Raw genomic sequence first — 27,838 nt, 5'->3', positions numbered from 1 at the left:
CCTTTATTACCTCTTGGTACATGTCTTTGTACATTTTAATACCTTGTTCTTTTCTTCCTCTTTCATGCATAGCAGTTACCACAGTGCCTGAAATTTCTTAAGTAGAGGGCTAATACAATTTTGAATGAATTAACACCCTGTCTATGAAGCAGTCCTTTTTTATTTCAACTTTGGTTCACATTTGGATTTTTACCAGAAAGTGTGTGTTGTCTTGCAGTTTATGATTATGTTATATAAAAGCTTTCCTTATCCCATTTTCATTTTATAAATGGGAAAATTCTGTTTAGTCTAATGTACATAACAATCCTTAAATTGAGGTATAAACTTAAGGATGATGGACTTGATTCTTGGTTTTTTTATGTGGTCCACGTTAATATGCTACTTTTTAATAGTTTTATAATAGTTCTTAATAATTCAAATAGTACCTCTTCAGAGCAAAAGGACCATAAGGTGACTGAAGATAGGCTCACCCTAACTGGACCAGTTATATATTTTGAATGAATAGTACAACTTAATTAAAGCCATTTGGGACGTTGGGACAATAAAAGTGTTTCAACTCTGCATTTTACACAAGAGACCCAGACTGAGCAATCAAGTTGCAGGACTCCCTAGAGTGAAAAATTTTCTCATGCACAATAACTTATATATCTGCTTATTCATTTTCTTTATTGGTACTTACATGCTTTTTTATTTTTACTGATAAACACATGTGAGATATTAACATTTCAGTTTTACTTGTTATTTTAGTTTTCCTTACAGACAGATATGACCAGACGGCAATTGGAATATGAAGCAAGGCAAATCAGAGTTGCAATGGAAGAACAGCTAGGTACCTGCCAGGATATGGAAAAACGAGCACAGGTAACTTATTAATAAACTATGAAACGGCACTAGCTAGAAATCTGTCAAGAATGTAATGAATTGTAGCTTTGTTAACATTGATTAAATTTTATTATTAAAGATATTAAATATTATCTAGATAATATTTAGATATTTTAATTTAAATATTAAAGATATTTTAAAGTCTGTCTTTACTTTGGCACTAATTCAAAATAAGAATAATTTACCATGGCTGCTGGGCAATATAATCAGTGTTCTCATAATTCTGATTATTTTATAATTCATAATTCATAATAATTCTACCTTCATATTTCATTTTCCTGATACTGTTCAGCTGTGCCTTGAAATTATAAGAGGGAAAAAGATTTAGATGCTGGTCTTCTGGGAGCTGATAGCTAGCTTCAGTTATCCTTTGAGATTTTTACTTCTGTGTATGTGTGTTGACATTTAGAATATTTCACTGCTCTTCAAGTTGTATACCCAAAAAAGAAGCTCTCATTTAAGGAAAGTAGGGAAGAAACATATGGAGAGAACATTGAGAAGATGAAATGAGTGGATGGAGAATACTCCCATATTTCTACCCTCAACCGTGTCAAGAAATAGTATTAACTAGCCTTGTTGTTTATAAGCATTTTCATATGTACATATTTTTTTTCTTTTTAGGGCCGCACCTGCAGCATATGGAGGTTCCCAGGCTAGGGGTCAATCGGAGCTGCAGCTGTAGACCTACGCCACAGCCACAGCAACATGGGATCTGAGCCATGTCTGCGACCTACACCACAGCTCATAGCAACACAGGATCCTTAACCCACTGAGCAAGGCCAGGGATTGAACCCACAACCTCATGGTTACTAGCCAGATTCGTTTCTGCTGTGCCACAAGGGGAACTCCTTCATATATTACTAAATTTAACCCTTTTGTATTTATACAAGTGTATGACTCATATTTTTAAGCCTTGAACATGCTTTGCTGACTGCCTTGTCTGTTCTAAAACAAGCATGGACAATTTTAAAAAAGCAAAAACAAAAACAAAAAAACTAGGGGGTAAATTGGGAAGAAAACATTATTTGTTTGTGGGGTTTTTTTTTGTTTTTTGTTTTTTGTTTTTTTTTTGTCTTTTTTGCTATTTCTTGGGCCGCTCCCGCGGCATATGGAGGTTCCCAGGCTAGGGGTTGAATCGGAGCTGTAGCCACTGGCCTACGCCAGAGCCACAGCAACTCGGGATCCGAGCCGCATCTGTAACCTACACCACAGCTCACAGCAACGCCGGATCGTTAACCCACTGAGCAAGGGCAGGGATCGAACCCGCAACCTCATGGTTCCTAGTCGGATTCGTTAACCACTGCGCCACGACAGGAACTCCCCAGAAAGCATTATTTGAAAGATTTTTTTTTAAAAGTAAGTAGCAAAAAAAAAGGAGAACCTATATTTGCATGTGTGGTATAAATACTTTTTTTGTATTCTGCAGAGTTTATTTCATAGTTTTAAAGTGACTAATACAAAACATTTTACATTTCCCAAAGTTTAGTCTTTATATGTAGTAGTTTCCTAAACATATACATATGTTTATACATAATATATATTCTCTTTATGCTGGAGCATGGTAGCAGGCTAAGGAAATACTTAAACATCAGTACCATGAGGCATTTCATAGTCCATACCTGTTGACTTCACAGTGAGGCTAGGGGCTCAGCTAATATATCCCATATATTAGTTAGCCATATTATAATAGGTACAGTTGACACTTGAACAATGCAGAGGTTAGTCCATGTATTGTTTATAATTGGCCCTCCACACCTGCAGATTCAACCAACTGTGGACCATGTAGTACTGTAGTATTTATTATTGAAAAAATATACGCATGTAACTGGATCCACACAGTTCAAATATGCATTGTTTAAGGGTCAACTGTGTATATATAAATTCCTTTTTCTTCCTCTCCTGTCACCCCCATCTCATTTAGATTAATGTTTTAAATGCCAAAAATAAAACTTTCAGTAGAAAATATACGTGAATAACTTTCTCATATTGAGATATGAAAGATTTCTTATAACATAAAACACTACTTATAAAAGCAAAAATGGGAAAGTTTTACTATATTTTTCATTAGTAAATTCACCTTAAAGTAAATAGAGGAATTCCCGTGGTGGCGCAGTGGTTAACGAATCTGACTAGGAATCCTGAGGTTTCGGGTTCGAACCCTGGCCTTGCTCAGTGGGTTAAGGATCCGGTGTTGCTGTGAGTTGTGGTGTAGGTTGTAGTCTCGGCTTGGATCCCTCATTGCTATCTATGGCTGTGTCGTAGGCCAGTGGCTACAGCTCTGATTAGACCCCTAGCCTGGGAGTCTCCATATGCCACAGGAGCGGCCCTGGAAAAGGCAAAAATACAAAAAGAAAAAGAAAATAGAAGGATAATTGAGTTCCCATCATGGCTCAGCAGAAATGAATCTGACTAGCATCCATGAGGATGCAGGTTCAATCCCTGGCCTCATTCAGTGGGTTAAGGATCCATTGTAGCCATGAGCTGTGGTGTAGGTTGCAGACATGGCTCGAATCCTGCGTTCCTGTGGCTTAGGTTGGTGGCTGCAGCTCTGATTTTAACCCTAATCTGGGAATCTCCATATGCCGTGGGTGAGGCCCTAAAAAGACAAAATAGCAAGCAAAAAAAAGTAGAAGGATAAGTTACAAATTGGGAGAAGGTATTCGTCACCGTATTAGTGACAGAATTAAAATCAAAATATATAAAGAATTTCCAAAAATCTTTTAAATTATATAATAATTATTTAAATTAAATAATACAAATTTAGTATTTGTAACATTTGGTATTTCTGTGGAATTATTTTAAAACGTGTTTTTATTTACAATAAAACTGAGAAAATGTACTTTGGTTTATATGAATTTGCATGTTTAGAATGTGAATATGTGGAATACTGTATAGAGAAGTTGGTTTTTCTCTATCTGTTACATGTGTTTATTTTTAGAGATACGCAGGGAACAAAATGAGATTGTAGATGTGAATATTTATTCCAAGCAATTTAATCTATTCTCTAGAAGAGAGATTAACTTGAGTTCTTTCTTGGCCATTTCATTCAGATACATGCAGATGTATTCATTTCAGTGTCATTCTGGGATACAGTGTTCTTTGTTTTATTAGTTAATATCCTAAGGAAATTTTATTCCATATTTTTACAGATACAACAAGCATTCAGTTATTCTGGGAATAGTCATATAAAGGTTAGAATTAAAGAAATACTGTAGACAAAGTAAAAAGGCAACTAATGGAAGTATTTGTAGTATTATGAGAAGTTAATATCCCTGATACATAGGTAGCACCCACAAATCAGTTAAAAACAAGACAACTGAAGAGTGAAATAATCAGAAGGTATGAGTAGTCCCATAACAAAAGTATACATGGTTAATAAACAATTGTGAAAAGATACTTAAACATCACTGGTCATCAGGGAAATAGAACATAAAATAATGTGGGTTTTTTGTTGGTGGAGGTGAATTTTTTTGTTTGATCGATTTGGTTTTTTCCCCCTTCATACTGGCAAAAATTTAAAAGTTTTAGTGAAATGCAGTGTTGATGAAAGTGTGAGAGTGAGAAGCATTGTCTGCCTAAGAATAAACTGATATATTTGTGACCGACTGTGTTGCACTACCTTTCAAAGTTAAAATGCTTATACCCTCTGACCTAGTAATTTTGTAGGACTCTTAGTATATGTCCTACAGAAATATTTACTTAAGGCAACAAGAATATAGGTATAAATTTTATGATATTCATCACAAAATTATTTGTGAGACATTAACCAAAAGAAAGGAGTTCCCATCATGGCTCAGCGGAAATGAATCCAACTAGCAGGTTCAATTCCTGGCCTTGCTCAGTGGGTTAAGGATCCGGTGTTGCCATGAGCTGTCATGTAGGTTGCAGATGCGGCTGCTGGGATCCTGAGTTGCTGTGGCTGTGGTGTAGGCTGGCAGCTGCAGCTCCAATTTGACCCCTAGCCTGGGAACTTCCATATGATGTGGGCGCAGCCCTAAAAAGCAAACAAAGGCAAAAAAAGCAAAAAAAAAAAAAAAAGAGAGAGAGGGAGAAACAACTTCGGTGTCCATCATTTGGGAAGTTTTTGTTTGTTTATTTGTTAGTTTTTGGTCTTTTTGCCTTTTCTAGGGCCATTCCTGCAGCATATGGAGGCTCCCAGGCTAGGGGTCTATCAGAGCTGTAGCCACCAGCCTACGCCAGAGCCACAGCAACACGGGATCCAAGCCGAGTCTGAGACCTACACCACAGCTCAGGGCAACACCAGATCCTTAACCCACTGAGCAAGGGCAGGGATCAAACCTGCAACCTCATGGTTCCTAGTCGGATTCGTTAACCACTGCGCCACGACGGGAACTCCAGGGGAGTTATTTAATAAATTATTAAATCAGTAATATGCAGCTGTTGCAAATAATAAGGTAATGGGAATAATGGAAAAAATTGTCCAAGGTACTTCTTTCCCTCCTAACTGCTTGACTGCCTCAACATTTAAAACTAGAATGGGAGTTCCCCTCGTGGCACAGTGGTTAACGAATCCAACTAGGAACCAAGAGGTTGCGGGTTCGGTCCCTGCCCTTGCTCAGTGGGTTAACCATCCCGGCGTTGCTGTGAGCTGTGTGTGGTGTAGGTTGCAGACGCGGCTCGGATCCCGCGTTGCTGTGGCTCTGGTGTAGGCCAGTGGCTGCAGCTCTGATTCGACCCCTAGCCTGGGAACCTCCATATGCCGTGGGAGCGGCCCAAGAAATAGCAAAAAGACAAAAATAAATAAATAAATAAAATAAAATAAATAAAACTAGAATGGCCAGCTATTAAACCTGGAAGTGGATCCCAGGAAGACCTAAGGCCATGAGAAAAAAAATATGGGAGTTCATTTGCAAGGAGAAAGGATAGATAAAACTTCCAAATAAAATAAGAAGAAAGTGAAAGTTTTTTTAAAAATAATTATCAGGATTTCCATCCCACAGCCCAGGTAAATCCTGTGAAATCAGATTGTTATGATCATTATACAACTACAGATGTGATAAATTCGTTTGAGTAGTAAAAAAAATGGAAAAAAAATAAACCTAGGCAGAAAAAAAAAATAATTATCAGAAACCAGAAGCCAACTTTATATTAGAGAAAATAGAGAAATAATAAGATTCTTGTTATTTCAGTCATTAATATGGTTTGCGTTTGCTGTTATCACTGTTATTTAATTTCGCAGTTTCCACTAATTCAACTAGAAAAAAAATAATTTGTATAAATGCTGCACAGTTTCTAAGTAGAAGGAAAGAGACCAAACACTTGTCATTTGTAATTATATAGTTGTTTTCCTAGAAAAGCCCTAGAGAATGAGCCAAAAAAATTTCAGCTAATGAGAGAATTGAGTAAGATGTCTGGAGCTAAAGTGCATTACAAAAAGTAGTAGCTTTTTTCCAGTAGCTACCAATTAAATATGGAACTGGGGTAGGAGGACCTGTTCACAGTAACAGGAAGCTTTAAAATACCTGAAACAGACCCACATGAAGGAAGATGTAAAATTGCTAAAGGACACAAAGTGTGACCTTAAAAATAAGCCTAGGTGAGAAGACTAATATTCTAAAAATGCCTTTCTTTAAAAAATTGACGTTAAGTATAATACAATTCCAGTCATAATGTTAAAAAATTTTTTTGGAAACTGCAGAAATTTTTCTAAGGTTTGTAAAATAATTTCCAAAAATAAGAGTTCCCATTGTGGCTTAGCGGTAACACACCCGACTGGTATCCATGAGGACTCGGGTTCAATCCCTGGCCTTGCTCAGTGGGTTAAGGATCCAGCGGTTGCCATGAGCTGCGGTGTAGATTGCAGACATGGCCTGGATCTGGCATTGCTGTGACTGTGGTGTAGGCTGGCAACTGCAGCTCCGATTGGACCCCTAGCCTGGGAACTTTCATATGCCACGGGGGCAGCCCTAAAAAGACCAAAAAAAAAAAAAAAAAAAATTCAAAAATATTTAAGAAAGGAGTTCCTACTCTGGTGTAGCAGGTTAAGGATCTGACGTTGTCTCTCTGGTATCATGGGTTTGATTCTTGGCCTGGTTCAGCGGATTAAGGATCTGGCATTGCTGCAGCTGTGGCATTGGTAGCTTGGATCCAGTCCCTGGCCCGGGAACTTCCATGTGCTGCGAGTACAGCCAAAAAAAATTTTTTTAAAGAAAGAAATTATAGTTAGTGGGGATTTACCTTAACATTTCTTAAAATTTATTGTAAAGGTATTACAGTAATCATAGTATGATGGCATAGGAATAGACTTACACAATTAGAGCAGAATAGAGAGTAGGAAAAGATCAGAGAAAATGTGGAATCTTTTAATGATAAAGGTTACATTATAAATTTGGGGTGAAATGGTGAATAACTCAACAGATACATATTTATAACTAGGGACCTGATGGAAAAAAAATTAAATTTGATCCCTACCTTACGTCTTGTACAAGTACAATTATAGGTGGATTAAATACCTAAATGTGAAAAATAAACATAAAATTAAGAAAATATAGAACAAGAGAAAACTCAAGTAAGAATGGAAACTCAAAAGCAATACAGTGGGGAAAACAGGATTTATTTCATAAAATTTTAAAACAGTCATCCTGGAGTTCCCGTCGTGGCTCAGCAGTTAGTGAGCCTGACTAGCATCTATAAGAATGCAGGTTTGATCCCTAGCCTTGCTCAGTGGGTTAAGGATCCAGCGTTGCCATGAGATGTGATGTAGATTGCAGACATGGCCTGGATCTGGCATTGCTGTGACTGTGGTGTAGGCTGGCAGCTGCAGCTCCGATTGGACCCCTAGCCTGGGAACCTCCATATGCCAAAGGTGCAGCCCTAGAAAGACAAAAAGACCAAAAATAAATAAATAAATAAAAAGTCATCCTACGGAAGATAAGCTAAGAGAAGATGTTTGTAACACCTAAAGGGGAAAGGTTAATTTCCCTATAATATAAGATCCTTACAAACAAATGAGACAACTCTTTTTTTTTTTTTGTCTTTTGTTGTTGTTGTTGCTATTTCTTGGGCCGCTCCCGCGGCATATGGAGGTTCCCAGGCTAGGGGCTGAATCGGAGCTGTAGCCACCAGCCTACACCAGAGCCACAGCAACGCGGGATCCGAGCCACGTCTGCAACCTACACCACAGCTCACGGCAACGCCAGATCATTAACCCATTGAGCAAGGGCAGGGACCGAACCCGCAACCTCATGGTTCCTAGTTGGATTCGTTAACCACTGCGCCACGACGGGAACTCCACAACTCTTTTTTAAATGGGCAGAAAGTGTAATCATTCAAACAGCTAGTAAAACACATGCAAATGAAAGGTAAACAATATAGGGAAAGTCAAAACAAAATCTGTTCTTGCCCATGCCCGAGTGAGTCTCTGGCTATCTCTATTAACAGTGTTTTGGTTATTTGTTTTTTTTTCTCCTTTATTTGTTCATCATATACTTGGGCATCTAGGATGGTGGTTCTTACTTTCTTCTGTGTATATGAGCAAAGGTTGGGAAAGTGTACATCACGTTGTTCATAGAGCTTGTTTTGGGGGGCTGGGATTGGTAGGGTATAGGTAGCTTACACCACTGTCATTACTGTTATTTTTTTGATTATGTGGATGATAGGGTTCAATGTAGTTTATCTGTTTCCTGGTTGCCAGATACTTAGTTTATAATTTTTCACTGTTAAAACACCTCTGATGAATATACTTACTTCTATCGTGTAAATGTGTAAAACATTTTCTCCAGGTCAAGAGTCTGCCATCTTTTCCTTTAAGGATTATATAGTAAATGTTTCAGACTTTGTGGGCCATATAGTCTCTGTCACATCTCCTCAACTCTGCCTTTGTAGCAAGAAAGCAACCACAGAAGACAATATGTAAACAAATGGGCATGGCTGTATGTCATTAAAAACTGAATTCATAAAAACAGATGGCTTGCAGGCCCTGGTTTGCTGACTTCTGGTCTAGGGTATATACCTAAAAGCATAATTGCTAGTTATAAGGTATGAGTGTTTTGAATAGTGTTTGCCAAATTGCACTCAAAATGATTTTATCTGTTTACATTTCTCCTACTAGTATGTGAGAATTCCTTTTTCATTTGAATTTTTTTTTTTTTTTAGCAATTGTGAGTCAGATTTTATAATTAACAATCAATGGGCAAATGAAACATTATCTTGTCATTTAGTTTCTCCTTCCATGAATACTACTAAAGTTGAATATCTTTTCACATTTATTAGACTTGCACATTTTCTTTTTGTTATTTTTTATCCTTTGCCCATTCTCTGTTATGTTAAATGTCTTACATATTTTGAGAGATTTTTGTTTGTTTATTTTTGTTTTTGTTTTTTTGGCCACACCCATGGCATGTGGAAGTTCCCTGACCAGGAATCGAACCTATGCCACAGCAATGACCCAAGCTGCTGTAGTGGCAATGCCAGATCCTTAACCCACTGCATTGTAAGAGAACTCCTTCAGAGATGTTGTAGTATCCTCTTGATACCAATCTGATAAAGGTGATATATGCCCCAATCCCTCCTCAGAAAATCTGTTGCCTACTTTAACTTCATGATAATAAAAATTAGTTTTTGTTATAAAACCAAATTAATTATATCACCATATTTGAGCTTTCTGTGACCTGTTTATACATCTTTCCCTATCCTTAAAGATACTCTCATAATTTTCTAATAGTTCTAATGTTTTATTTTACAATTTAGATCTTTAATTTATCTCAAATTTGCTATTATACATGTTTTAGGGGAAGGGACCTAATTTTATATATACATACCCACACATACATATGAGTTTTAATATCTGTGTATATATAATTATTTAACATATATGCAATATGTCTTACTGAATAAAATTATATAACATAATTAATTGTATACATGTATATACACACAAATAGATGCATACTTATGTTGTTAAGTAAATTTCCCATTATCATTTATTGGATACTCCACTGTTTCCCCATGAATTAGTGATGCTGTCTCTGGCATATAATAAGTTTGTATTTGCTGGATATTGGTGGACTCTATTCCATTAGTCTATTTTAGCTTATCTTTTCTTACACTGATGTCACATTTGTTTTATTTACTGCAGTTTTATTAATCTTGGTACCTAGTAGGGTGAGTCCTTATTTTTGTTTGTAAAAATGTGTTTATATCCTATTCCCTTACTCTTTTATTTGCAATGTAGTGCCATGGAGAAGAATATTTGATATATTTTGGTTTTTTTATCCTCTGAATATTAAAAATTTTGATTTAGGTCCTTATTGGTAATGAGAAACTAGTTATAGAGAGAGAGAGAAACAATAAAATATTACAAAGCCACTGATTATCCATAGTTTTATTGTTTCTATAATGCCAGGAAATATTTACTGTCTGATGTAGAAGTGCTCACTCATCTATGCAGTATCTTTTTTTTGTCTTTTTAGGGCCACACTGGCGGCATATGGAGGTTCCTGGGCTGGGGTCAAATTGGAGCTGCAGCAGCCAGCCCACGCCACAGCCACAGCAACGCCAGATCTAAGCCACATCTGTGACCTACACCACAGCTCACAGCAATGCTGGATCCTTAACTCACTGAGCAAGGCCAGGGATTGAACCTGTGTCCTTGTGAATACTAGTCAGATTCGTTTCTGCTGAGCCACAGTGGGAACTCCTGCAATATTTTTAGAAAGCTACCAAAAAGTACAGACATTCATTCTTCAGCATGCTTTCATGATGTAAATTGCACTTGATAATATTTTTTTCTTTTTTTTTTTTTGGACTTGATAATATTTCTTAATTAGAGAATATTATTTACCTTAAGTTCACTATTTTCAGAATCATGATAGAGAATCAGCATGGTTATAGTGTTTCAAGGGAAGGAAAGAAGGGAGGAAGGATTCTTTTTTGATGAGCACAATTTTTTGAACTTTTCTGTCTTTTGTTTATCCTCACACTGGAAAATAGCAACAATAACCATTTTTATTATGGCCCTAAAATGATGAAGACTTTGTATTTAAGTAAAACTAAAGATCAGTGGGTAAGTTTTGTAACTATATATACTTAGAGCTGTTTGTTACAGTACCATTATCATTTACCTTTTGGAGTATACATGCTCCATTTTTTATTAGTGGGCACATAATCATTAAAAGTTTAGAAATGGCTCCATCTATCATCTGACACTCTTTTCCCCATTGAAACACTTATTCTTATAATACGGTTTTTATACCAATATTAGGATGTCAACTATAGAATTATTGCAGAAGATGATACAACTCTGATTGTATTTGTTTTTAAAACCCATATATTTAAAAAAACACTTACCTACATTTTTTCAATTCTATGTTGTTTGACCTGGAGTTCCTGCTTTTTGTTCACTTGATGTGCTCAGGATATGAGGAAGGCAGAAGCTCTTAACATCATTGTGATCTTACTCTTGGGAGTGAAAATAATGTTTAGCTGCAGTAGGTATTTGGGAAAGCTAAATCTCAAAGGTACTACTGACTTGTAATAGGAATAACTTTGAAGAAAATTATTCTTACTATTTAAACCCTGGTGTTTATTAAAACAAATCAGATGTTCTTTCCATTTACAGGTATACGATGCTTTATATAAATCCATTATACCATGCAGGCATCTGGATTAATATAAAGGATTAAATTTAGATGTAATTTTATCCTTATTGAAATAGTTTTTGAAAATAGCTATTTTATTTTATTTTATTTTATTTTTTGGTTTTTTAGGACTGCATCCACAGCACATGGAAGGAAGTTCGCGGGCTAGGGGTTGAATTGGAGCTATAGCTGCCAGCCTACACCACAGCCACGCGGGGTCCAAACCATGTCTACAACCTACCCCAGAGCTCACAGCAACACTGGATCCTTAACCCACTGAGTGAGGCCAGGGATCAAACCCAGATCCTCATGGATACTAGTCGGGTTCGTTAACCACTGAGCCCTGATGCGAACTCCAAGAATAGCTTTTAAATACCAGTTTCACAGTACATACATCATACAATGTGATATTTGACCTATGTTTTTACAGTTTTCCTAAAGAGATCTAGAGATCTATTGTGTTGTTAGATATATTAAAAAACTGAACTAAACCCTAATATGTCCTCAGTGTGAGACCTACCTATGCATAAGTAATTCTTAGATAACAATGGTTTGGTGTAACTCTAAATTGTTAAATAGTAACCACAGTATGGTTATTTAAGTGGTTTTTAATAAAAATAGATCTAACTTGGTACTTATTTTATTTTAGCGAAGAATAACCAGAATTCAACAAATAGAGAAGGACATACTTCGTATACGACAGCTTTTACAGTCCCAAGCAACAGAAGCAGAGGTTGGTAAAGTGTCTTTTTTGTTTGCAAGTATAAATATAGGTACTTATTCTAAGAAGAGACAATATGTATAATTAATGTGGCATCATCAAAGTAGATGTTCCTTAAGAGAATTGAGACACTTGATAAGTTTTTTCATTAGATTAAATAGAGTTCAGGGAGTTCCCGTCGTGGCGCAGTGGTTAACGAATCCGACTAGGAACCATGAGGTTGCGGGTTCGGTCCCTGCCCTTGCTCAGTGGGTTAACGATCCGGCGTTGCCGTGAGCTGTGGTGTAGGTTGCAGACGCGGCTCGGATCCCGCGTTGCTGTGGCTCTGGCGTAGGCCGGTGGCTACAGCTCCGATTCAATCCCTAGCCTGGGAACCTCCATGTGCCATGGGAGCGGCCCAAGAAATAGCAACTACAAAAAAAAAAACAACAACAACAAAAAGACCAAAAAAAAAAAAAAAAAAAAAAAATATATATATATATATATATATATATATATAGATAGATTAAATAGAGTTCAAGAACCTCTACTACCTTGGTTTCTTCATAGCTTTTAAGCAACCGAAATTCATAGAGCTGTAAATACAGTTACCTTACTTTGGCTATCTATTTACATAGAATCAAAAAATTAATTTGGCTGTTATCAGTTAATAAGTAAGCTTTCTCCTTGTGTGTGTAATGCACAGTAAAAATTGATCATACGTACTTATGCATATTCCACAGACCCCATTAAAATGACAGTAAAAGGATAAAATGAAAAAATAAAAATACCAGGGGAGGTGACATCCATAAAATTTGGAGAGCTGGAAAGCAGATAAACAAATGCACTCTTCTAGCAAATGGTAGAGAGTTAACCCCTAAGTCAGCAGTAGGAAGTCACAAAGAGTCCTAGAAGTTTCCAGAATAAATATATATACATATATTATATATTGCTTTTAACCACTTTTTAAATTCTCACAACTAGAATATATAATATATATATTATTCCTGGGTCACTTTGCTGTGCAGCAGAAATTGACAGAACATTGTAAATCAACTATAATAAAAAATTTTTAAGGGAATTAAAAGCAAGAGGATGATTAAACATTTATTAAGATGCTGGTGGAACCTCCATAACCTCTCTTCAACTCTGCATGGCTGAATGACTGCTACTTTCCAGTCTCAGCAAAAGACAAGAGATTTATTCTGGAAAGGAAAAAGCAAAGGTCTTTAGATAGGGGTAATCCTAGTAAAATTGAAGTTGAGCACAGGTACCACACTGAAAACTGAAATAGTACAAAAATTTATTTATTGAATGCTGAAACTCTCACTGGCATCCAAGTTTCTAATACAGGCAAGTTTCTAGAAGCAACTTCTATAAGAAATGTGACTAAACCAGGGAAAAGACCTAAAGGTACTGACCCTGGAGGATTCCGCAGTAAAATAACCCAGCTCAGGCACCTTACCATATGGTTATAATTGACAAACCTCATCCTTCAGGCATAGAACTCCGTAAGTAGTCCATTCCTAAATATGGCTGGACAGCTAAAGACCACCAGAAAGTTTCTAATAAGATTTAATGGGAGTAGAGACCATGCAAGAAGAAAACTTTTTAAAAAATCAAACATTAATATTCTCAAGATAAGAAATAGTGCATCCTCGGAGTTCCTGTCATGGCTCAGTGGTTAACGAATCCGACTGGAAACCATGAGGTTGCAGGTTCGATCCCTGGCCTCTCTCAGTGGGTTAAGGATCCAGCTTTGCCGTGAGCTGTGGTATAGTTTTGCAGACGCAGCTTGGATCCTGCGTTGCTGTGGCTCTGGCATAGGCCGGCGGCTATAGCTCTGATTCGACCCCTAGCCTGGGAACCTCCATATGCCACGGGAGTTGCCCAAGAAATGGCAAAAAAGACAAAAAAAAAAAAAAAAAAAAAAGAGAGAGAGAGGGAGAGAGACAGCATCCATAAATAAGAAAATTATAGTATACAACAAGGAATATTCAGAGAATGTGAAGAGTTCTTGGAAATTAAAATTGAAATAGCAGAAATGAAAAACTCAATAGAAAGGGTAGAGAATCAGTTTCTCAGAAAATAGAACAAAAGTATAATGCAATGGAAAATAGAATAGATAAGAAAATCAGAGTATCACTCTGAGTTTAATATCCAATAAAAAGGGATTCCAGAAAGGGGAAACTAGAGGAAGGAAATCATAAAAATAATTTAAAAATTGCCCAGAACTGAAGAGCACAGTCTTCCAAATAAAATGGTCTCTCTAGCCAACAACACAGATGAAAATCCTACACTAGGCACATCATGATGAAATTTCATTTCCCTGGGAATACAGAGAAAACCTTGAAACCTCATAGAGGAGAGGAAAACAAATTTCACACAAAGAAACAGGAATACAAATGTCTTTAGATATATAAACAGTAACACTAGAATCTGGCAAGTAGAGTGGCAATTTCTTAGAACTTCTAGAAGAAGATTATTTTCAGCTATATTCCAAAACTGGTTCTCTGACACCACAGCTGTCCCACAATTCAGTTCATTTCTGACATTTCTTAGGCTTAGCATAGACCCCATATTTAAGAATAATCATTCATAAGACTGCCCTCAAATCAGGTACCAGCTGCAAGTTTCAGGTATCTTCACACCCTCTGCACTCTGCCCAGCTTGTTTTAAGTCCACCCCAAGTAGACATACTACACACAGCTCTGACCTTACTCAGAAGGAACATAGAACTTACAGGTTAAGGTCTTGTCCTTGACAAGACTGCTCCCACTTCAGATGCCATGCCACCCATCTTCTGCCCAGCTGGTTGGAAATTTAGGCCATCATACCCTTAGGTGTGGTAATTCATTGACTCAGAATCCAATATCTACTACACTAACAATTACAGTTTATAAGGATGCAGGTCAAGAACAGCCAAATGGGACATATAATGCAGGATCTGGGTAAGGTTAAGGGTGGAAGATACAGAGTTTCCATGATCACTCCTCATGGCATCTGGTTATATCACTCTCCTAAAACATCATTGTGTTCACCACGCAGGGCGCTCCATTGAGCTTCAGTGTCCAGAGTTTTTATTAGGGTTTCATTATGTAGGCATGTATTGAATAAGTGGCTACATGACCGAACTCAATTTCCAGTGCCCTCCCATCCCTGGACGTCAGTCTGACCCAAAATTCAACCCTTTAGTCATGTAACATCTAATGTTAAAAGTACAGTTTTTGAAAGTATAGAGTCCTTTTTAAGAATGTTTTCATCTATGCCTGGCTGTTTGTTTGGGGTTTTTTTTTTTTGCAGGGAGTGGGGGGTTGTCTTTTAGGGCCACACCCACAGCATATGGAGGTTCCCAGGTTAGGGGTCCAGTCAGAACTGTAGCTGCCAGCTTACACCAGAGCCACAGCAATGCGGGATCTGAGCCTCGTCTGCAACCTACACCACAGCTCACGGCAACACTGGATCGTTAACCCACTGAGTAAGGCCAGGGATCAAACCTGCGTCCTCATGGATGCTAGTCATGTTTGCTAACTGCTGAGCCATGATGGGAACTCCATTGTCTGGCTTTTTAGGAACTTTGGCTTCAGTACATCTGAATTCGAAATATACAGAAACATGTATTTTCTAAGTAGACAACTTAAGTACAGTGTAATAGTCTTAGTCCTAAAAGCAGTTTAATCTGGCTGTCTTAAACCAACATAAACATGAGGAATAAGAGTCCTTTTTGCAATATTGACTCTTAAGAACTGTTGTCATTAGTTTTTATTCCTCCCAACTTTCTTATATTCTGAGTATTATTATTTGGCTGCATCTAATAGATTTTTCTTTTCCTATTTCTAAATCTATATTCACATTTACTTTTTCTGGTTGATTGAATCCTTTGTTGTGTATGACATAGCCCTCCTTATTCCATTTCATGCTCTTCACCTTGAATTTTATTTGGTTTGCTATTAGTGTTACTACACTGGCCTTCTTTTTGTTATCATGTGCCCAGTATAACATACTCCCTGTCTATATATTTCCACATCTTACCAACTTTCTGGCCTCTGGAAATTCCTTTTAAAAAGTGTCATTTGTTAATAGCAATCCTCATTTTCCAGCACAGTTCTAAGTTTGTTGAAGGCTGGGGGCTTGTTTGTGTTTTTTGTATTCATTCAAAATTTTATTTTATTTATGTCATTGGATTCGGAGCCAAATGTGACCTAATCTATTTTTCCTTTTGTTATGAAAATGGGCATATCATTCATAGCCTAAAATGAGTACGTTTTTTCAGCAATCGTAAGCTAAAAGGAGGTGCCATATTATATGTAAGAAAGAAACAAAACTCCTTTTTTAGAACTTTTGCCATTTACCGTTTCCTTATTCATTTTGTCATTCTTCTAATATAGATCAGACGGAGAAGCTAGAAAAATGGAGAAAACTGGGGATTGAATACTCATAAATTAGTTGATGTGCAGTGTAGACAAGAAAAGAGAAGGTGTCTGCCAAATAATTTCTCCATCATGAAGCATCTTATACCAGTGTTTTTGCTTTACCTGCTAACAACTCTGGTTTAGGGTCTAGATACTGGGCATCATTCAAATGATGTAATTATTGCACATGATTCACATTTCACAAGTTCCAAAAGGATATGTAAGGCAGCCAGTGCTACTGCTTTGTTATGTGTCCTTTCATACGTTTTGTACTGACAAACACATACATATTTGGGGATCTTAAAGTGTCAGAAGCTGTGAGTAAAGTTATGGCATGGTTTAAAAATCTCTAGAAGAGTTCCCATTGTGGCTCAGTGATAAACCCAACTAGTATCCCTGAGGATGCAGGTTCGATCCCTGGCTTCTCTCAGTGGGTTAAGGATCCGGCGTTGCCATGAGCTGTGGTGTAGGTCACAGACACGGCTCGGATCCCGTGTTGCTGTGACCATGGTGTAAGCCGGTGACTATAGCTCCAATTTGACCCCTAGCCTAGGAATTTCATGTGCCACAGATGCAGTCCTAAAAAGACAAAAAAGTTAAAAAGGCTTTGTATTTTTAAAATAAATAAATATCTCTAGAGAATTATCAGTAAGAAATATTTATTAAAATCCTATGCAAAATAACTTTCATATGCCATGGGTACAGCCCTAAAAAGACTAAAATATAAAATAAAATAAAATAGCTTTGTATTTTAAAAATAAATAAAAATCTCTAGAGGATAGTCAGTAAGAAATATTTATTAAAATCCCATGCAAAATACTCTTACAGCTAATTCAGTACGGAGACAGCCCAACTTAAAAATGAACAAAATGGGAGTTCCCATCATGGCACAGCAGAAACAAATCCGACTCGGAACCATGAGGTTATGGGTTCGATCCCTGGCCTGGCTCAGTGGATTAAGGATCCGGTGTTGCCGTGAGCTGTGGTATAGGTCTCAGACGCGGCTCATATCTGGTATTGCTGTGACTGTGGTGTAGGCTGGCAGCAACAGCTCTGATTAGACCCCTAGCCTGGGAATCTCCATATGCCACAGGTGCAGCCCTAAAAAGACAAAACACAGAAGACAAAAAAAAAAAAAAAAAAAAAGAGCAAAATACTTGAATACACATTTCACCAGAAAAAAATACAGGAATGACTAATAAGCATATGAAAATCTGCTCAACATCATTAGTCATTAGGGAAATGCAAGTTAAAACCACAGTGAGACACCTCTTCATACTCATTAGGATGACTATAATCATAAAGAAAAGAATAAGCATTGGCAAGGCTATGGATAAGTAGCAGTTGTCATATGTTGCTGATGTGAATGTAAAATGGTTCAGCCACTTGGAAAAGTTTAGCAGTTACCATGAAAGAAGATAATACAAGAAAAGGAATGTATATATATGCGTATATATGTATGACTGGGTCACTTGGCTGTACAGCGGAAATTGGCACAACATTGTAAATCAACTAGAATTTTTTAAAATCCAAAAAAATAAAAATAAAAAATAAAATTTGACTTTAAAAAATCAAAATACATGCAACTTTTCCCATTGATATACTAGTATTTAAGTTATGTAGGGGCAAGAGCGCCATCTGAGAATCACACTAAAATTTAACAAAAATCAGTACTTTTTTTTTTTTAAATCATCTTTTTATTCTACTCTTGACACTATGATTCTTTGCTCCCACAGCATATGGAGGTTCCCAGGCTAGGGGTCAAATCGGAGCTGTAGCCGCCGGCCTATGCCACAGCCACAGCCACAGCAACACAAGATCCGAGCCGCATTTGCAACCTACACTACAGCTCATGGCAACGCCGGATCGTTAACCCACTGAGCAAGGCCAGGGGTCGAACCCACAACCTCATGGTTCCTAGTCGGATTCATTAACCACTGAGCCACGACAGGAACTCCCCTCTTCACACTGTGATTCTTTGATGTCCTAGAACAGTAGAACAAGCCCTGCCTCCTCCCACCCCAGGTCCTTTGCATATGGTCTTCTGTTTACCTAAAACCTTCATCCTGTGCCCCTATCCCATCTCCTAAAACTTTTATCATATTTTAGATCTCAGTTCAAACAGCACTTCCTAAGAGAGCTCTTCCCCACACTCCCACACCATCTGACATCCCTCTGTTACATGTCCTTATAGCAGCACTCTGTACACTTTCTTCAGAGTACTTATCAAAATTTTAACTTTACTGTTATTTCTTTCATTATTTGATAGTATTCCTGACTAGACTGAAGCTTAAAGAGTGGTTTTGCCAGCACTGCATTCCCCAGAACCTAGTACAAGTAACTAAAATAGCAGGTGCTCAGTAATTACTTTTTTATGTTGATATTGTCCACTATGTCAAATCTTTGTGCTTTTAGTCGTTTTTGATTCATTTTGTCACTAGATTGGTTTTATATTCTCTACTTTTGTTGATGTTGACTTTTTAGTGTGATTTTCTGATGGTTCTATTTTTTCTCCTATTTCTAAATTATTGGGACTATTTCTCTTTTGCCTATGTATAACTTATATTAGTTTATTGGTGGAAACATTGCATGTAAATTATTTCTAAGTTACATTTTAAATAGCATAGGAAAGCTTGATGTTTAAAGAAATTCCAGTGGAAGTTATTTTATAATATAGTTTTCCTCTACTATGTCAAATTTTAAATTAAAATTTTTATTTTTGAGTATCATTTTCCTAAAGAAAGCACATATGTAATTATTTCTATAAAAGATAATGGAAATTTTATTTCTTTTGTTCTGTGGTGAATTTTCAGAGTGACTGCTTTGTATTGGATATAATCTGTCTTGAAGTGACTGCTTTTACTGGATATAATCTGTCACTTTCATTTTACATAGCAGATGGTGGTTACGTTAGAAAAGGTTTTTGATTTTAGTCATATCAGAATCTAAGAGCTTCTCTGTTGGTTTCATATGACTTTTATTAGCAGATATGTGTGTGTATATATATTAATTCATGTATTCTATGAGTAAATTACTTAAACAGAACGTATTTATAAGCCTAGGTAATAGTTTAACTGTTATATTTGAAGCTCCATTAAATGCCAGAGCCATGTGACCTTGCGCAAAAGACAGTTATTTGTTCTAGTTGGGTTATATCCCTGATAGTGATGTGAGCACAGCTGGTGGAGGATGGTGTTTCTGTGAGTCTCAGAAAATCCTTTGTCTTGTGCGGCTCTAATGCTCAAGGGACACACTTCACTTTCCTTTTACCGAAATAGTCAACTGCCAACCCTGCTGGAGGTTATGAAGTATAAGGTGCAGTTCCGTGCTTCTGTAAACCTGTGTAATTGATGCATGCAAAGCTTTACAACAAGAAAGAAGAAAAGCTGTGGACTAAGAACACATGCACCATTTTTGTGTGTAATGATGTTAACTCCACATTAACAGAGGTCATCTCAGAGCAAGCATGAAGCTGGCTCATATGAAGCTGAGCGGCAGAATGAAGGTCAAGGAGTGGCAGAAATCAGTATGGCAACTTCGGGTAACGGTCAGGTAAATAAATTATTCCATTGATTATTTTTCCTAATTGACTCTTTAAATATTTAAAAGGGAATATAGAGTGAAATGATTCTCAGAATGATCTGTAAACCTTATCTATTTCCTTAGTCCTGAGTGGATATCTCCAGAACAATCGGTAGTAAAATACTATGTCATTTTTCTTTATTATATCTAACAATGATGCGTTCATATTTTCTAAGTATGTTTTATAGCTCTAAGTGGTGTGTCTCTTTTAGCACAAAATGATTAATGTGAATAGTTTTTTGAAAAATAAATGCTAAGCTGCATTTCGGTTATATGTGATTTGACCTAAATATTATTGCTTGAATTGAATAGGTTTTCTCTTTCTCTGTGGCATTCTTTGCAAAGACATTTTTATGTCTTTAAAAATAATCATATGGACTTAGTTACAGTTCTTGTTTTCTGTTGTACTTGAAGATTAATAAATCTAGAAATTTAAATCCTATCATTAAAAAGATGATTCTAGTACTCATAAAAAGTAAAAACATAGCCTTGTTGTGTTTATTTACTATTATCATTTTTAGCAAATGTATGGAAGTCAGTTTTTTGAATGTAGAATGATTATCTTGTTTTGCTGCCATCAGTTTTCTGTTAGAGTTTTATTGGAATGCATCCTAATATGACAGTGTGTTTCCTTGAAGTGTTCTATATTCTCTACATTTTCTTCAATGAATATTTATATGTTGTAAATAAGTCATTCTTTTAAATACAATTTTGCTAAGTTGATTTTAAGGAAATTTTCTTATTGTTGATATGAAATACTCCTTTAGTGTCTATAGATTATTTATTTAAAAGAGCATGGTTCAAAAAAAATAAACTGTGTACTTTAAAAAGAAATAGAAAAACAGGGTTCTATTCATTAAAATTTAAAACTTAAAATGTCTAATTAAGTGTTTAAATTTATTTTACTGAGTTAAAACAAAAAGATATTTCATTTTAGTATTACTGATTGGCATTGTACTGGAGAAAACTATAGATGATAAATTAGGGCAAAAGAAATTACATTTAAATAGTATATTTGGGTTATTTCTTTGTCTCTTGTTTAGGGAATTATTTGGGAAGATTATCCCTACACATATGTAGAAAGAAGAAAAGTTCTGTCTTTTGACAGAGCAAAAAAAAATTTGTTTGCTTAGGATTAGACCCACTATTAATGCTTAGGTTCATATTCCAGTTGTTATGTACTTTAATGCCTGATGCACCCAGTAAGCCGGATACTCTTTTCATTAAAAAAAAAAAAAATTGCATCCATATCACACTTCTCATATCAGAATTAATTCTAAATAGATGAATGTCAATATGAAAACTATTTAAAATATTAAAAGATTAAAAGAAAATATGGGTAGAATTTTATAATTGTGAAGTGGGTAGGAAACTATAAAAGAAAAAGATGAATAGGTTTCATATAAAAATGTAAAACTTTGGTATGCCATAAAATCATAGCAGAGTTAACAAGACAAAAACCAAGATCACACTAATGATGCTACAGCTACTCTCAGTTTCTGATGTAAATGAATGATATATATCTTTGGGACTATAATTCGGTTATATCAAGATTCCTTTGGCGTTCTCCTTTGGTGCAGCAGGTTAAGGAGCCAGTGTTGTCACTGCAGTGGCTCAGGTCACTGTTGTGGTGCAGGTTCCACTCTGGCCCAGGAACTTCCACAGGCTATGGAGGTGGCCAAAAAAAAAAAAAAAAAAAAGATTCCTTTAACCTACCTTTATAGGATCTATACACATGACAATCTCTTGGAGTTTGTTCATTTGTTTTGTTTTATTATTTGCTCCAGAGACAAAAACCATTGACACTAATTAAAAACGAAAATAATCTCTTTGATTTTTCTCAGGATCACAGTCTCTTTATCTCTCCTACTCTGTGGAAGTTCATTGTACCTCACCTGGTTTCCTACCCGTATCCACTCCCTTGGTTCTTAGAATTGGATAATCCTTTATTGTGACCTGTATAATCTGGCTCCTACCTAACTTGTCGGCTTTATGTCACAATTTGCTCTCACTACTCCAGCCACACTAGCATTTGAGGCCTCTCCTTTACTGGACTTCCTCCTTCTGCAGCCCGTGCACAGGCTGTGCCTGTTCCATGTAGTGTTCTTCCCATCCCATTTCACTCAGTTAACATTATTTTGTGTGTCTGAGCTTAAGCATGACTTTCTCAAGAGGCTTGTACTGTTCACATCACACCATTACAGTCTCTCCTAGCCTGTTCTCCTTTGAAGACCACTGCATTTGCAATTTTACATTTATTTGTGATCATTTGTTTTCCCCACTTGACTGAAAGAAAGCTCCAGAAGGAGAGAGATTCTTTCCAGTTTTGTCCATTTTCATATCTCCACAGTCCCTGATAAATAGTAGATAACAACAATAAATATATGTAGGTTGGAAGGAAAGACTAACATCCCTTCTAAAAAAAAGGTTTCTTGATCAGTGATTTATTCCCCTGAAAGTTGAAAGGGAAAGCTAGAAGTAAACGGCACAGGTGTGTCCTAGTGTGTTACTGTGTGTGTAACTCATTTATGAATTGATTCTCAGCTTTTCTGTTTAATGTTTAGAACCAGATTTCTAGTAATAGAACCAGTAAGTAGTGATGTAGTTCAATCAAGAGTGGGAAAGAGATGAAATGGTAAGGTAACCCTTTCTGCTGCTAATAATGTGTTTTTAAAGCTTTTATTATGAAAAGTTTCAAATATATACAGAGGCAAACAATAATGTACCAATGCACATGTACCCTATCCACTTTGCGCTCCCATTTCTTTTTTTTTTTTTTTTTTTTTGTCTTTTTGCTATTTCTTGGGCCGCTCCCGCGGCATATGGAGGTTCCCAGGCTAGGGGTCCAATCGGAGCTGTAGCCACCGGCCTATGCCAGAGCCACAGCAACGCGGGATCCGAGCCGCGTCTGCACAGCTCACGGCAACGCCGGATCGTTAACCCACTGAGCAAGGGCAGGGATCGAACCCGCAACCTCATGGTTCCTAGTCGGATTCGTTAACCACTGCGCCACGACGGGAACTCCCCCATTTCATTTTTGAAGAAGATCCCAGGCATCACATCACTTCTTGCAAAAATATTTCACTTTGTATTTCCAAAAGCTAAGAACAATTTTTAAAAATTGAAGTATAGTTGATTTACAATATTGTGTTAGTTTCAAGTATACAGAAAAGTGTTGCAATTATACATATGTATTTTTCCACTATAGGTTATTACAAGATATTTAATACAGTCCCTGTGTTGTACAATAAATCCTTGTTGTTTACCTATTTTATATATATATCATGGTATGTACCTGTTAATGCTGTATTCCCATAATTTATCTGTCCTGCCTCCATCTCCCCTTTGGTAACCATAAATTTGTTTTTTATGTCCAAGAACACTTTGTTTAAAAAATTGAAGTATAGCAGTTCTGATTTGCATTTCTCTAATAGTGAGCAGTGTTGAGCATCTTTTCATGTACCTCTTGGCCATCTGTATATTCTTCTTTGGAGAAATGTCTATTTAGGTCTTCTGCCCATCTTTTGATTGGGTTGTTTGTTTGTTTTGATGTTGAGTTGTATGAGCTGTTTGTACATTTTGGATATTAATCCTTTGTCAGCTGCATCAGTTGTAAATATTTTCTCCCATTCTGCAATTGTCCTAGGAAGGTACCATTTCTTGCAGGTTACCACTTCTCTGGTCCCTCCTAAAGATGTCAGTGCAGACCTAACCGTAACAAAAGGGCCCAGAAAAGATTCTCAAGGCTTGAGTTCTAGGCTAATTAAGGGTAGTGTGGATATGGGAATGTTCTCTTAGAATCTCCTTAGAGTAAATGCATCTGGATTTCTAGCTGGGTAGTTTGGAAGAGCAAAGCAGGGAGTATCCCAAAATCAAGGAGCTGTATAGGAAGATACTGAGACTAAAGCTTAAAGATGATTTGGTATCTGCACCAAAATAAATGTCAGGAACATGGTTTATTGTGGACATATGTTTCTTCTTGTTTCACAATTTAATCTCTTGTTTCTTTTTTGTTTCAAACAATGTGTTAGTTATCTGTTGCTGCTTAATGAATTTAGCAACCTAAAACAACAAACATTTATTGTTGTTACTGTAGGTCAGGAATCCTAGCGCAGCTTAGCTGAGTGCCTGTGGTTCCAGGTCTCTCACAGGCTGCAGTCAAGATGTTGGCTGGAGCCGCAGTCATTTCAAGACTTGAGTAGGAGAAGATCTGCTTCTGAGCTCACTCTTATGGCTGTTGGCAGGCCTCATGTCCTCAGGCTGTTGGCCAGATATATCAATTCTTTGCCACTGGGGCCGCTCCAAAGAGCAGTTCACAACGTAATACCTGGCTTCCCTCAGAGAGACAAGAGAGGGTGCCCAAGACGGAAGCACAGTCCTTGTAACCTTACTTTGGAAGTGTCCTGTCTGTACTGAAAGGTGCGGGGATTACATAAGGGCATGAATACCAGAAGACAAAGATCCTTAGGGGTTGTCTTAGATCCTCACTACCAGAACCAGTAAAAATATTTAGAAATCCTCAAAGTATTTTTGTTTCAAAATAAGGAGGCATTCCTCTCTACTGTAGATGAAGAAAGGCCCCTTGCCTAAATTTCCTGAAAAAGCCCCCTGCCTATTTATTCTCTTTACCTTGTGACTTGGTCCCTTGAATCCATCCTCTTTATTGCAACCAGAGTAAGCCGGTTATCTCCATATCAGTTGATCTTGCTCTCTCTCATATACACACACATGTATTCTTTCTGACCTTTGCTTGTGATTCTGCCTAGTCTGGGCTGCCCTGTGGCTAGCCCTCCTCCTTTTTATTAGCTAAGCTGTTCCTCATAGTTCAAGTCCAAAATCAGATAGCACTTTACTCTGTCCTCCCCAAGACTGAGTCTATGCCATTCCTGTGTCAAAGCACTTGCCAGTACGTATTTACATATTGAGCAACCTGTCTAGACTCTGTGCAGTGAGGGTGAGAACGTCTTATAAACTTAACTCTCTAGTGACTAGCACTCTACAGAGAAAGTAGCAGGAGCTCAGTATCTGTTTGTTATCTGGTGGTATGTGAATTGAAATGAGTCTTTTTCTGCTGCCCTTTCTCCCTGCCCTCAGAGGTGCTCACCTGCTGCTCCAAATTGAGAAATAGCCCTCAAGGACTAGTCAACATAAACCACCCAGACCCACAGCAGTAGAGATTAGAAAGGCTAGCCACGCTGGTACTCTGCTAGTAATCTTAATCTAACCCTAGTTTTCCCAGTATGGGTGTGAATAAATGGGTTTTCATGCTTTTATCTGGGGAGACATTTAAAAAAAAAAAAAGACTCATAAGTTGTGCCTTCTTAAAATCAACTTTATTGAAGAAAGAATAATATACAAAAAATGTACCCATTTTAAATATACAGTTGAGTAAGTAGTATTTCATTGTGTATATATGCCACATCTTCTTAATCCATTCATCTGTCATTCGCCATTTAGGTTGCTTCCATGTCTTGGTTATTGTGAATAGTGCAGTGAACATAGGGGTGCATGTTTCAGTGAATTCTGCCCATTTTTTTATTGGATTATTTGGGGTTTTTTGATGTTGAGTTGTATGAGCTGTTTATACATGTTGGATATTAATTCCTTCTTGGTCACATCATTTGCAAATATTTTCTCCCATTCTGTAGATTGTCTTTTCGTTTTTTCTGTGGTTTCCTTTGCTGTGCAAAAGCTTTTTAGTTGGGTTCCATTTGTTTATTTTTGCTTTTATTTCTTTTGTCTTATGCAACAGATCCAAAAAAATACTGCTGCAGTTCATGTCAAAGAGTGCTCTGCCTGTGTTCTCTTCCAGCGTGCTCTCTAAATTTATCCCTTTACACAGACTCTTCCATGAGTCTCCTTCCAAAATCCAAGGCCTGCCTTTAAGTATTACTTACCTAATGCAGTCTTTAATAGTTCCTAAGCAGGTAGTTGTTTCTTCCTGATTTCTCTCAGTATTTTATGCATTTTTCTTACTGTAGTAGTTATTGTTTCTCATTGCAGTTTTTTATCTTTTCATGTCTTTCTCCAGTAGAAGTTTCGGCAGTGTTCTCTGTACTCTCTGCTCCTGGAGAGCTTGGACTGTACCACATTCACAGTTACTTTTGTGGTAATTTAGAGCATTTCATACTCAGTGGCGCTTGCTACCAGTTGTTATTTAACTGAGTGTGGTTTCATGCCTTTTGATTTGTGAACTGAATATTACTCTTAGAATTTTTTCAGTGTTTGATTACTACCACATTGTACTTTAACTGTCTTTTGCAACAATCTTTTCCTTCAGTTTTTCTCTAAAATCTACTTAAGTTTTATAGATTAAAAATGCTCTTTTTGAGCAGTTGTAACATTCACACTTTTAATGATATATTTAGCTGTTTACCCTAAAGACAGTTCATTTGGAGTACCTTAACAGGAAGTTAGTCTATTTTTCTCCAATCTCAATTATACTATCTATAATTTGCTTAATTTCTAGGGTTCGAGTACACGAGTAGATCACGAAACAGCCAGTGTTTTGAGTTCTAGTAGCACACACTCTGCTCCTCGAAGGCTGACAAGTCATCTGGGAACCAAGGTAACGGATTACAAACCCTTGCCAATAGGACTCTGAATACTTTATTAAAACATTCTTCATTCATCTTTTAAATTCAATGAGGGAATTCTGTTTCCATCATCACAATCTCTTATAGAAATTAAATCTGCTTCTCTGCAAGCATCCTAAGCTGCAGCCCACTGGCCAGCTTGCTGCTTCCTGAGCGCTCCCTGTGGCTTTCTGCCTCAGTGCCTTGCCTGCACACACCTCCACTTCTTACCCCAGAATGACTGTCAGAGTCCTATCTACCCTTCAGAACACTTCTTATTTTTGCCACACCTGTGGCATATGGAGGTTCCCAGGCTAGGGGTCTCATCAGAGCTGTAGTCCCTGGCCTACACCACAGCCACAGCAATGCCAAATCCAAGCCATGTTTGCGACCTACACCATAGCTCACGGCAATGCTGGATCCTTAACCAACTGAGCAAGGTCAGGGATCAAACCTGCATCCTCATGGTTACTCGTCAGATTTGTTTCCCCTGAGCCATGACAGGAACTCCCAGAAATCATCTTGGGCTTTAATTTTATACAAAACATTTTCTAATTTCCAGAGTTTCCTCACCTCCCCATGCAGTCTGTCTGCCTCCTTTGAATCACTACAGTTGGAGCACAGGGACTGTTTTTTGTAATTATCCTTTGTATCCTACCACAGAGCCTGCACAGAATCAGTGTTTAATAAATACTTGAGTAGAAAAATCAGTTGAAGTTGAATGTTATCCACTACTGATAAGTGAGTTTTCCTAGGTCTCTTAGGTATTAGTAAATATTTTAGGACTTGAGAATAGTATGTTTGAAAAGAAATTTTTTATTATTGTTTTAAAGCTAGAGGCTTTAACATTACATGGACAAAGGTGAAATTCTAACATTACTAAACAATACATTTAACATTAAATCTAAATAATTCTGTTAGTTGTTTTCACAGCATACTCTACATGGTCTTTTTTAATAACGTACCAGTTCAGGAGTTCGGAGTGTGACTGTGTGGGTTACGAACCCAACTAGTACCATGAGGATGCAGGTTCAATCCCTGGCCTCACTCAGTGGGTTAAGGATCCCACGTTGCCGTGATCTGTGGTGT

General features: G+C 37.1%; 1 protein-coding gene across 1 annotated transcript in view; it reads left to right on the top strand.

Annotated features, from left to right (window-relative positions):
- APC (APC, WNT signaling pathway regulator) overlaps positions 1 to 27,838 on the top strand; it is a 71,950-nt gene that overhangs the window by 18,004 nt on the left and 26,108 nt on the right. Inside the window, 4 exon segments of the mRNA NM_001206430.1 lie at positions 748 to 861; positions 12,130 to 12,213; positions 20,040 to 20,144; positions 26,644 to 26,742. Of these exon segments, the coding sequence (NP_001193359.1) occupies positions 748 to 861; positions 12,130 to 12,213; positions 20,040 to 20,144; positions 26,644 to 26,742 (402 nt within the window).

Source organism: Sus scrofa, chromosome 2 (assembly GCF_000003025.6).
Source record: "Sus scrofa isolate TJ Tabasco breed Duroc chromosome 2, Sscrofa11.1, whole genome shotgun sequence".
NCBI lineage: Eukaryota > Metazoa > Chordata > Mammalia > Artiodactyla > Suidae > Sus > Sus scrofa.
This window is presented reverse-complemented; position numbering and strand designations above follow the sequence as displayed.